The sequence below is a fragment of the Oncorhynchus mykiss genome, chromosome 17, assembly GCF_013265735.2.
Source record: "Oncorhynchus mykiss isolate Arlee chromosome 17, USDA_OmykA_1.1, whole genome shotgun sequence".
In the NCBI taxonomy this organism is placed as follows: Eukaryota; Metazoa; Chordata; class Actinopteri; order Salmoniformes; family Salmonidae; genus Oncorhynchus; species Oncorhynchus mykiss.
This window is the reverse complement of record NC_048581.1, coordinates 52,386,668-52,398,554: the sequence shown is the minus strand read 5'-3', so window position 1 is coordinate 52,398,554 and position 11,887 is coordinate 52,386,668. Positions and strand designations below refer to the sequence as shown.

At 43.9% G+C, this 11,887-nt stretch overlaps 1 protein-coding gene across 1 annotated transcript; it reads right to left on the bottom strand.

Moving 5' to 3' along the window:
• Positions 1-5,416: 5,416 nt before the first annotated feature.
• On the bottom strand, positions 5,417-9,329 carry LOC100301636 (gastric chitinase). The gene is given in 11 exon segments (NM_001160474.1): positions 5,417-5,852; positions 6,017-6,155; positions 6,476-6,598; positions 6,813-6,998; positions 7,141-7,264; positions 7,401-7,525; positions 7,808-7,973; positions 8,062-8,118; positions 8,498-8,699; positions 8,846-8,875; positions 9,292-9,329. Coding segments are annotated over 11 exon segments (1,440 nt in total). The 5' UTR covers positions 9,317-9,329; the 3' UTR covers positions 5,417-5,589.
• Positions 9,330-11,887: the final 2,558 nt, after the last annotated feature.

The window sequence follows — 11,887 nt, the reverse complement described above, 5'->3', positions numbered from 1 at the left end:
TATCTCACTCATATATCTATGACTTTCCCATTCCGCAGCAAAACTCAATCAATCTCAGTCACTTGTTTGAACAAGGGTTTCCACTGCCTTAACAAAAACACTGATAAACTTCATATGTCCTTGTTTTAAGAAATGATAAGCTGACAATTATTATATACTTGTGGAGATTGCTTATTGTTCCTCTATATATTTGTATATGTATATATTCTTATTCGAATCCTTTACTTAGATGTATGTGTATTAGGTAGTTGTTGTGGAATTGTTAGATAACTTGTTAGATATTGCTGCACTGTCAGAAATAGAAGCATTTTGCTACACTAATAATAACATATGCTAACTATGTGTATGTGACCAATACATTATAATTTGATTGAGATTGACCTAGATAGATGTAAAGAATATGGTGACCATTCTACCAAGTCAAGCGCAAGGTTGAGATGTCCCCATAATTCATTTCTCTATACTTTGTTTCAGTTGTACTAGCAGTGGGCTGAAGATTGGGGGAAGTGAGAGATATTGTTATCCACGTCGGCACCAACGATGTTAGGATGAAACAGTCAGAGGTCACCAAACGCAACATAGCTTCAGCGTGTAAATCAGCTAGAAAGATGTGTCAGCATCGAGTAATTGTCTCTGGCCCCCTCCCAGTTAGGGGGAGTGGTGAGCTCCACAGCAGAGTCTCACAACTCAATCGCTGGTTGAAAACTGTTTTCTGCCCCTCCCAAAATATAGAATTTGTAGAGAATTGGCCCTCTTTCTGGGACTCACCCACAAACAGGACCAAGCCTGGCCTGCTGGGGAGTGACGGACTCCATCCTAGCTGGAGGGGTGCTCTCATCTTATCTACGAACAAAGACAGGGCTCTAACTCCTCTAGCTCCACAATGAAATAGGGTGCAGGCCAGGCAGCAAGCTGTTAGCCAGCCTGCTAGCTTAGTGGAGTCTGCCACTAGCAGAGTCAGTGTAGTCAGCTCAGCTATCCCCATTGAGACCGTGTCTGTGCCTCGACCTAGGCTGGGCAAAACTAAACACGGCGGTGTTCGCCTTAGCAATCTCACTAGAATAAAGACCTCCTCCATTCCTGCCATTATTGAAAGAGATCCTGATACCTCACATCTCAAAATAGGGCTACTTAATGTTAGATCCCTCACTTCCAAGGCAGTTATAGTCAATTAACTAATCACTGATCATAATCTTGATGTGATTGGCCTGACTGAAATATATAAAAAAGGCTGCGTAAGTATGATCCCCAATCAGAGACATCGAGAGACAGCTGCCTCTGATTGGGAACCATACCCGGCCAACAAAGAAATAGAAAAACTAGAATGCCCACCAAAATCACACCCTGATCTAACCAAATAGAGAAATAAAAAGGCTCTCTAAGATCAGGGTGTGACAACTAGAGGGTAAGGGGCAAGGGGTCTATTTAAAATTGAACATCAGGCTTGAGACAAATGTCACGTTCTGACCTTAGTTATTTTGTTATGTCTTTGTTTTAGTATGGTCAGGGAGTGAGTTGGGTGGGTTGCCTATGTTTGTTTTTCTATGATTTGAGATTGCTGTGTTTGGCCTGGTATGGTTCTCAATCAAAGGCAGCTGTCAATCATTGTCCCTGATTGAGAATCATACTTAGGTAGCCTGGTTTCACTTTTGAGTTGTGGGTGTTTGTTTTCAGTGTCAGTGTTTGGTCCACACGGTACTGTTTCGGTTTAGTTATTTCACGTTGTCGTTTATTGTTTTTGTTTCAGTGTTCACGTTTCTTATTAAATATCAAGATGAACATTTACCACGCTGCGCTTTGGTCCTCTCCTTCATCCAACAGCCGTTACAACAGACATGTATAACCTCATGGTCTGCCTAGCAAAAATGTTGGTCCTTGGTGTAGCGTAATTGATAATAGTAATAATGTACTACAATGCAGCCATATAACAAGTAATTATTAAGAAATCAAGTGTACTTTTCAGCATGTTACCATATTTGTTTTAGTGTGTTGGAATCTGTTATTATTACTAATAGTTATGATTTATCGAAAAAGTAAAAAAAAACAATTGTCAGAAAAAAAAGAAAAAAAAATCATTACAGTCACAATCAGGTGAACTTGTTTGTGCTGGTGTTGCTGTAGCTATACCATGAATTGTTCAAAAGGAGTTAAGTGCTCTGATATCTACCTTATCACATTTAACGCAGTGTATCAGTCCTTATAAGTACCTAGAATCCAATCAATGCCTAAGTTGATATCTTGGTTGAAGGATAGCATGTGCACAGCATACTCTGAGTAAGCGTTTTGCTGTCTGCAAAGTTTTTAACACATACAAACTCTGCCTTCTTTGCCCAACGCAGGAAATGAATCAGGAAATAGTCCATGTCAAAGCATTGCCTGAACAGCGATGTGAAGCCTGAAAAGTCAGATTAAAAGTCTGATGACATACCGATTACACAACAGCTGTCTCTGATTCGTTGGTGATGGGAATTCTTAGTAATGTATTGGTAGCAAGAAGTGATATGATTGGTTGTCGCAACCCAAAATATTATAGGCTCAACATTGTCAGTGGGTGCCATACGGGCTCTGGATGTGCTGTCACATACCTTTTGTGCCAGGGGGGAAGCACGTTCCGATGGCGAGGAATTGTCTCATGGATAAGTTCAATTAAATCATGCCTCCCCTGCACATCTGGTGGTCAACCAATAACTAAAACTGACTACAGATTAGAAGGTTGCATATTCAAATATGTTGGGGTGAAGGTTTTTATAACCTCCGCCCTGGCTTAAGCTATGTAGCTTTTATTCCTTTTATTGTATTATTCTTGTTTTTGTTTTATGGTCTTTGCTGTAGGACAGTGTCCTTCAGTTTTTTGAAGGACAGTGTCCTACAGCTTCCATCTCAAGGTCATCAGACTGTTAAATAGCCATCACTAGCCGGCTACCACCAGGTTACTCAACCCTGCACCTTAGAGGCTGCTTTCCTATATACATAGACATGGAATCACTGGTCACGTTAATAATGGAACACGAGTCACTTTAATAAGGTTTATATATATATATATGTACACTGTATTCTATTCTACTGTATTTTAGTCAATGCCACTCTGACATTGCGCGACCTTATATTTTTCTTAATGCCATTCTTTAACTTTAGATGTGTGTGTATTGTTGTGAATTGTTAGATACTACTGCACTGTTGGAGCTAGGAACACAAGCATTTCGCTACACCCGCAATAACATCTGCTAAATATGTGTATGTGACCAATAAAATTGGATTTGATTTGATGGCACTGTAAATCCCATGTATTGTTTTTATTAATCTTACTATTATTTAGGAGTTAGGGACATTAGATCACAGGTGTGGAGGACAGCACAGATGTGGAGGACAGTACAGGTGTGAAGGACAGCATAGGTGTGGAGGACAGCACAGGTGTGGAGGACAGCACAGGTGTGGAGGACAGCACATGTTTGGAGTACTGCACAGGTGTGGAGGACAGAGGTCTAGGTGGTGGAGTAGAACGTAGAGGAACGGAGGACAGCAGACTGACTGATGCGTGTTGAGGTGTGGACTGGATGCTGGCAGATGGGGTGGGAGCTCCAGGTGCTCCTTGAAAGTAATATTATTGGCAGAATGTTTTTTTGTGTTACTCCTAGCTGGCTGAGAGACAGATTCTCAAGTTTTTTTCATGTTTTTCATGCTTTTGTATTGCGGAGCGCTGTCCTCAGATAAGAAGTTAACTTCATTAGGGTAGGGTGCACTATTTTCACCGGATGAAAAGCGTGCCCAAAGTAAACAGCCTGCTACTCAGACCCAGAAGCTAGGATATGCATAATTTGTAGATGTGGGTAGAAAACACTCTAATATTTCTAAAACTGTTAAAATGATGTCTGTGAGTATAACAGAACTGATTTGGCAGGCGAAAACCTGAGAAAGATCCATCCAGAAAGTGGGATTTTTTTAGCGCTGGCAGCGCTGGACTAAGGAGCTCTGGCGCCTCTGGAATGAGGGGCTCTTGCGTCTTTGGACTGAGGGGCGGGAGCTCTGGCAGCGCCGAACAGGCGGGAGACTCCGGCTGCGCTGGAGAGGAGGGAGCACCTGTAGGGATGAGACGGAGAGACAGCCTGGTGCGGGGGGGCTGCCACCGGAGGGCTGGTGCGTGGAGGTGGTGACGGATAGACCGGACCGTGCAGGCGCACTGGAGCTCTTGAGCACCGAGCCTGCCCAACCTTACCCGGTTGAATGCTCCCGGTCGCCCTGCCAGTGCGGCGAGGTGGAATAGCCTGCACTAGGCTATGCAGGCGAACCGGGGACACCGTGCGCAAGGCTGGTGCCATGTAAACCGGCCCAAGGAGACGCACTGGGGACCAGATGCGTAGAGCCGGCTTCATGGCACTTGGCTCAATGCTCACTCTAGCCCAGCCGATATGCGGAGCTGGTATGTACCGCACCGGGCTATGCACCCGCACTGGGGACACCGTGCGCTCCACAGCATAACACGGTGCCTGCCAGGTCTCTCTCGCCCCCCGGCGAGGAGCTTCGGTATTTAAATATGAATTTCTATTGGGCACAACATTATCCGAAGCTCGACCAAAACAAACTGCAAATGCAGCCTACAAGTTTGTAGAGTCACTAACTTGAAGTAGTCATTGCATGCTTGGAATATGGGACCAAATACTAAACTTTTGACTACTTTAATACACATAAGTGAATTTGTCCAAATACTAGACACATTCAAATGGGTAGACTAGATACATACAGTGCTTTCATTTCTAAGCGGTAAAACAGATACTGTATGTATGAAAATACCCTCAAATAATAAGTGACATTGTGTACTGTCCCTCATTTAAAACATTTGATCTCAAATTGAGTACAGAGCCCAATTAAAAGTTTTAGCTTCACTGTACAAATAGAAATGCAGGAGAGTGTATGTGTGTATTTTATACCAAGGTGTGAACACTACGATTTACAATTATGAATGTTTAGTTGCACTTTGCACCTTGGTCTTGTCTGTTGTTTTACATTTTTGGAAATCACAGATTTTACATTAAGTTGAAGTACTTTTCTATTTACTGTTGTCTATATGTTGTTTATGTCAGTGCTTTAACTGTCATGGTAATGATGAGTCAGTCTAAGCTCTGTGTGCTTTGTACTGTGTCTGTAAGCCTGGTAAAGTTTGACTGCAACAAAGGACTTAACTTTTACTGCAATTCTCTGTGGTGGAATGAATTGTATGAAACTAAACTGACAAGGGAATAAGTGAGGGAATCAGTTGAGAAGGCAAGGAGCAGAATTGCTTGTCTTGTTCAGATAATGACTAGCTATGTGGGATGCAAGGTGATTTGTAGATTACTGATTTTTTGCAGTCAAAGTGCAATGAAGTTTAATAACTAAAACCCACACAGTGTGGATGAAATAAAGTGACAGAGACAGCAGGATGAATTTATATGGTGGATGTTTATTGGAGTGGATTTTAAATGGTAAGTGGAGCTGATGTTAGAATGGGCCATGACATCAGTGGACCTAACAACCACAAAACCTTTAGACCCAGCTCCTTCATGACATACGAGAGGGGGAAGGAAACATTAATAGGGGGGAACCGTGGTTTTTTTAGGCCCAGTTGCAGCACTTGCAGCTGATGTCGAACACCAGACCGGCAGCACAGTGCTGGTCGTAGGTCTTGCCCTGGCTACAATTGTAGAAGCTGTTCTTATTGGTGGGGTCAGGGTACATGCCGTCAGCCTTGCCGGCGCAGAAGCCAGATCCCCCACTGCTACTGCCACTGCTGCCCCCTTGACCTCCGGGCTGTTGGGGGTTGAGTGGTTGCTGGGCAGGTGTCACTGGGGCAATGGGGCCCGTACGGGCGGCACAACCTGGGAGATATGGAGGAAATAGGAGTTGGGGGAATGTAGAAGAGAAAGGGGGTTGAAATCTTTTCAACTACTATTTGAACCCAGGTCTGGCTGAGATAGTGAGAGAGGGTTGTTGTTGAACGTTTGTGTGTACAAGCAGGCTTGCGTTTGTGTCTGTCTCTCACCAGCTCCGGTTCCCAGTCCAGACTTGAGGGTGTTGATCAGTGGGTATCTGCCCTGTCCACAGAAGGTTCCAGAGAAGTCATCCAGATCCAGACTCCACACCATGGCTCCTCCGAAGCCAGTGTTCTTCAGCCACTCGATCTGTAGGGGAGAAAGAGAGGGGAGAGGGTTTACATAACAGGGTGAAATTGGATAAATATGTATAGGTGATAGGGCAAATGATGAAGTTCTATGTTGCTCAGTTGGTAGGGAATGGATCTTGCAATGACAGGATGGTGGATTCGATTCTCGCTGGGGTCACCCATTACAAAATGTATCCACTCACTACTGTAAATCACGAAGAAAAAAGCTACTGTTTAATTCCATATATTATAAGGATTATTGTAACAGAGTAGGATGCTACGCCATTACCACCTAGTTATATATTTCCTCCAACAGACAAACACCCCACAAACACAGACCTTGTCCTGGTAACTCTTGATGTTGTCATATCCAACCCAGATGTTCTGCTGGGTGTAGGCGTAGGGCACCATCTGGGCAGAGTCCCAGGCCTGGGTAGCGCCCTGCTTCAGTAAGGTGCAGATCTAATGACACACACACACAATTACGTTAGGGTTGGAAGTTGTATGATTCAGGAAGCTGCAGATGTAATCACTCAAAAACATACACTGGGTTTGCGTCCAAAATGACACCCTGTTCCCCAGGATGATACCTTTGACAAGAGCACACAAGTAGTGCACTCTGTAAGGATTGGAATAGGTCCGAAATTACACCCTATCTTAATCCTGTGTCAATTACCTCGTAGTAGGCCAGGAAGCCAGACTGTCTGGTGAATGGTCCGGCCGGGCCGGGGCCAGTGGCGGGGGCGCCCACTCCAGTGTTAGAGCCACTGGCCAGCTGGAAGGTGTGGCCGTAGGTGGGGAATCCAACCAGGAGCTTCTCAGCGGGGGCACCACTGCTCTTCCAGTACTTCATAGCATAGTCCTGAGAAGACACACATTATGTGGTAGTGAAAATTTTTAAGAAATGTTTTACTCCCTCTCAGCTCAAAACTAAATAGGCAGGAAGAGATAGGTGAGCAGAGGAAGAGAGAGAGGAAGAGATGGGTACAGAGAGAGAGACTCACCACATCGAAGTAGATGTAATCTCCCTGATCAGCTGGTCCTCTGTAGAGAGGGCTGTTTTCTCCAGTGTTGTGTTCCCAAGATCCATGAAAGTCATAGGTCATCACATGCAGGTAGTCCAACACGCTGAGAGGGAGAGAGAAAGAGAGAGAGAAAGAGTTTCCAATATGCCAAGAAGTATTTGATAGATCATGCATGTTTTAATGTACACATTTTTCCTAAGAACTAATATATGAATGAGACCCAGTGTGTATGTACTGACGATCCAATCTCGGCGATCTGGTATCCGGTGTCGATGGTTCCCTTTCCGGCAGCCACAGCTGCAGTCAGCATCAGACGAGGAAGGTTGGTGTTCTTTCCTTCAGCCTCAAAGGCAGCCATCAGCTCCTAGATGGAGACAGTGCACAGAGTGATGTGTGTGTTAATTTGGGAGTTCAGGTGTTCATTCTTGTCTGTGTGTTCATTTGTGTATGCATGAGCTATTTTGTGTGTGTGTGTGTGTGTGTGTGTGTGTGTCTGTATGTGCGATTGTTCATCTGCGTGTGTGTGTGTTTATTCATGTTTGTTCATTTATGTGTGTGTGTGTGTGTGTGTGTGTGTGTGTGTGTGTGTGTGTGTGTGTGTGTGTGTGTGTGTGTGTGTGTGTGTGTGTGTGTGTTTGAGTCTAACCTGCAGCAAGGTGGTGAATCTGGCCTTGTCTGCGGGTGGGGAGCCTCTGGATCCGGGATACTCCCAGTCAATGTCCAGGCCGTCAAACTGGTACTGTCTCAGGAACTTGATAACGCTGCTGATGAACGTCTGGCGGTTGGCTGCACTGGACACCATTGCTGTGAACCTGGGTACACACACACACACAGGTCAGACACAGGGTGTGTGTGTAAATGTGTGTGTGCACTTGCATGTTTATATGCATCTCCACTTACGGCTGAGTGCCAAAATTCCATCCTCCAATGGCTAGCAGAGTCTTCAGGTTGCTGTTCCTGTTACCAAATACAAGACTTAGGGTTATTACTGGCTTAGGCGTGTATGTGTGTACCATGGGAGGCTGCTTAGGGGAAGAAAGCTCATAAAAAATAACTGGGATGGCGGAAATGGAATGGCATCAAACACATAGAAACAATGTGTTTCACATATTTGATACCATTCCACTAATTCTGCTCCAGCCCTTACCACGAGCCCGTCCTCCACACTTAAGGTGCCACAAACCTCCTGTGGTATGTACATGCCTGAATGAGAAAGTGTTTGCCTGCATTTGTCTATGTGTGTGCGTGCCTGCATGCATGCATGCATATGTGCATGTGTGCATGCCTGCTTGAGTGTGTGTTTGTGTGTGTGTGTTTGTGTGTGTCTCTCTCTCACTGGTTCTTGAGAGCCTGGAACTGTCCGTAGAGTTTCTCATCGTCCCATTCGTAGGTCTTGATCTCGTTGTTGGCCATGCCGGCAAAGGCATAGATCAGATGGTCACAGAGACAGGGGTCCACGTTGGTGGGGAAATACTTGCCTGCTCCTGGCCGGTACTGGCCCCAGTTAGTGAAATAACAGGATAGGATGTAGGAGGATCCTATGGAAGGGTAGTAGTAATGTTAGAGTTTGGAGTTAGGCAGTTTTAGTCATGGTTGTCATGCTCTGTAAGTTGAGTTATTGTTCTCTGATTGGCTATTTAACTAGCTGCTAGCTAAATGTAAATTAAATGTACTTAAAACTTACCTAGCTGTGCATGCAGCAGGAGAGCCAGTCCTAGAGAGGGAGAAAAGGAGAATGGTGAGAGAAAGCGAGAGAGACAGAAGTAAAGAAAGGAGAAAGACAAAGGGAGAGATTTTATTTTACTTTTTAAAAAGTCAACATAATTCAGAACTGTAATGATCATGATATAAAGTGCAGTTCTTCCCCTCAGACATGAATATAGATGGGTCATGGTGCTGGCAACCTCAGTCTTTAGAAACAGACATTGAACACAGTAGCATTGACAAAATGCATAGCTAGAGGACATTCGTCAGTGGCCAATTCTCTCCACAGGGAGCCAAAGCCTTAGCATAGAGCATAGTCTCTGAATGTTGCTAATTGTCATTACAATGAAAATGTAAATAACATGTTTGAAATAAAGACCAATAGTACAGTTATACGCTAAGTAAGTCAAAATAAATTCCACTTACCAACGCAGATGAGTAGTTTGCCCATGGTTGCTCTGTACATTGCTCCTTGGGCTGCTGAACCCTTTTATACTCTCAACGACCACTCCTATCTCACTCATATATCTATGACTTTCCCATTCCGCAGCAAAACTCAATCAATCTCAGTCACTTGTTTGAACAAGGGTTTCCACTGCCTTAACAAAAACACTGATAAACTTCATATGTCCTTGTTTTAAGACATGATAAGCTGACAATTATTATATACTTGTGGAGATTGCTTATTGTTCCTCTATATATTTTTATATGTATATATTCTTATTCCAATCCTTTACTTAGATGTATGTGTATTAGGTAGTTGTTGTGGAATTGTTAGATAACTTGTTAGATATTGCTGCACTGTCAGAAATAGAAGCATTTTGCTACACTAATAATAACATATGCTAACTATGTGTATGTGACCAATACATTATAATTTGATTGAGATTGACCTAGATAGATGTAAAGAATATGGTGACCATTCTACCAAGTCAAGCGCAAGGTTGAGATGTCCCCATAATTCATTTCTCTATACTTTGTTTCAGTTGTACTAGCAGTGGGCTGAAGATTGGGGGAAGTGAGAGATATTGTTATCCACGTCGGCACCAACGATGTTAGGATGAAACAGTCAGAGGTCACCAAACGCAACATAGCTTCAGCGTGTAAATCAGCTAGAAAGATGTGTCAGCATCGAGTAATTGTCTCTGGCCCCCTCCCAGTTAGGGGGAGTGATGAGCTCCACAGCAGTCTCACAACTCAATCGCTGGTTGAAAACTGTTTTCTGCCCCTCCCAAAATATAGAATTTGTAGAGAATTGGCCCTCTTTCTGGGACTCACCCACAAACAGGACCAAGCCTGGCCTGCTGGGGAGTGACGGACTCCATCCTAGCTGGAGGGGTGCTCTCATCTTATCTACGAACAAAGACAGGGCTCTAACTCCTCTAGCTCCACAATGAAATAGGGTGCAGGCCAGGCAGCAAGCTGTTAGCCAGCCTGCTAGCTTAGTGGAGTCTGCCACTAGCAGAGTCAGTGTAGTCAGCTCAGCTATCCCCATTGAGACCGTGTCTGTGCCTCGACCTAGGCTGGGCAAAACTAAACACGGCGGTGTTCGCCTTAGCAATCTCACTAGAATAAAGACCTCCTCCATTCCTGCCATTATTGAAAGAGATCCTGATACCTCACATCTCAAAATAGGGCTACTTAATGTTAGATCCCTCACTTCCAAGGCAGTTATAGTCAATTAACTAATCACTGATCATAATCTTGATGTGATTGGCCTGACTGAAATATGGCTTGAGCCTGATGAATTTACTGTGTTAAATGAGGCCTCACCTCCTGGTTACACTAGTGACCATATCCCCCGTGCATCCCGCAAAGGCATTTACGATAGCAAATTTCAATTTACAAAAAAAAATGAAGTTTCGTCTTTTGAGCTTCTAGTCATGAAATCTATGCAGCCTACTCAATCACTTTAGCTACTGTTTTACAGGCCTCCTGAGCAGGCCTCCATATACAGCGTTCCTCACTGAGTTCCCTGAATTCCTATCGGACCTTGTAGTCATAGCAGATAATATTCTAATTTTTGGTGATTTTAATATTCACATGAAAAAGTCCACAGACCCACTCCAAAAGGCTTTCGGAGCCATCATCGACTCTGTGGGTTTTGTCCAACATGTCTCTGGACCTACTCACTGTCACTCACAGTCATACTTTGGACCTAGTTTTGTCCCATGGAATTAAAGCTGTGGATCTAATTGTTTTTCCTCATAATCCTGGACTATCCGACCAACATTTTATTACATTTGCAATCGCAACAAATAATCAGCTCAGACCCCAACCAAGGAGCATCAAAAGTCGTGCTGTAAAATTTCAGACAACACAAAGATTCCTTGATGCCCTTCCAGACTCCCTCTGCCTACCCAAGGACCTCGGAGGACAAAAATCAGTTAACCACCTAACTGAGGAACCTTGCGCAATACCCTAGATGAAGTTGCACCCCTAAACTAGCTTCCTGGAATACAGATAATGCCCAAGCTCTGAAGCAAGCTTCTAGAAAATTGGAACGGAAATGGCGCCACACAAAACTGGAAGTCTTCCGACTAGCTTGGAAAGACAGTACCGTGCAGTATCGAAGAGCCCTCACTGCTGCTCGATCATCCTATTTTTCCAACCTAATTGAGGGAAATAAGAACAATCCGAAAAGTATTTTTGATACTGTCGCAAAGCAAACTGAAAAGCAGCATTCCCCAAGAGAGGATGGCTTTCACTTCAGTAGTTATAAATTCATGAACTTCTTTAAGGAAAATATCATGATTATTAGAAAGCAAATTACGGAGTCCTCTTTAAATTTGCGTATTCCTCCAAAGCTCAGTTGTCCTGAGTCTGCACAACTCTGCCAGGACCTAGGATTAAGAGAGACACTCAAGTGTTTTAGCACTATATCTCTTGACACAATGATAAAAATAATCTTTGCCTCTAAACCTTCAAGCTGCATACTGGACCCTATTCTAACTAAACTACTGAAAGAGCTGCTTCCTGTGCTTGGTCCTCCTATGTTGTACATAACAAACGGCTCTCTATC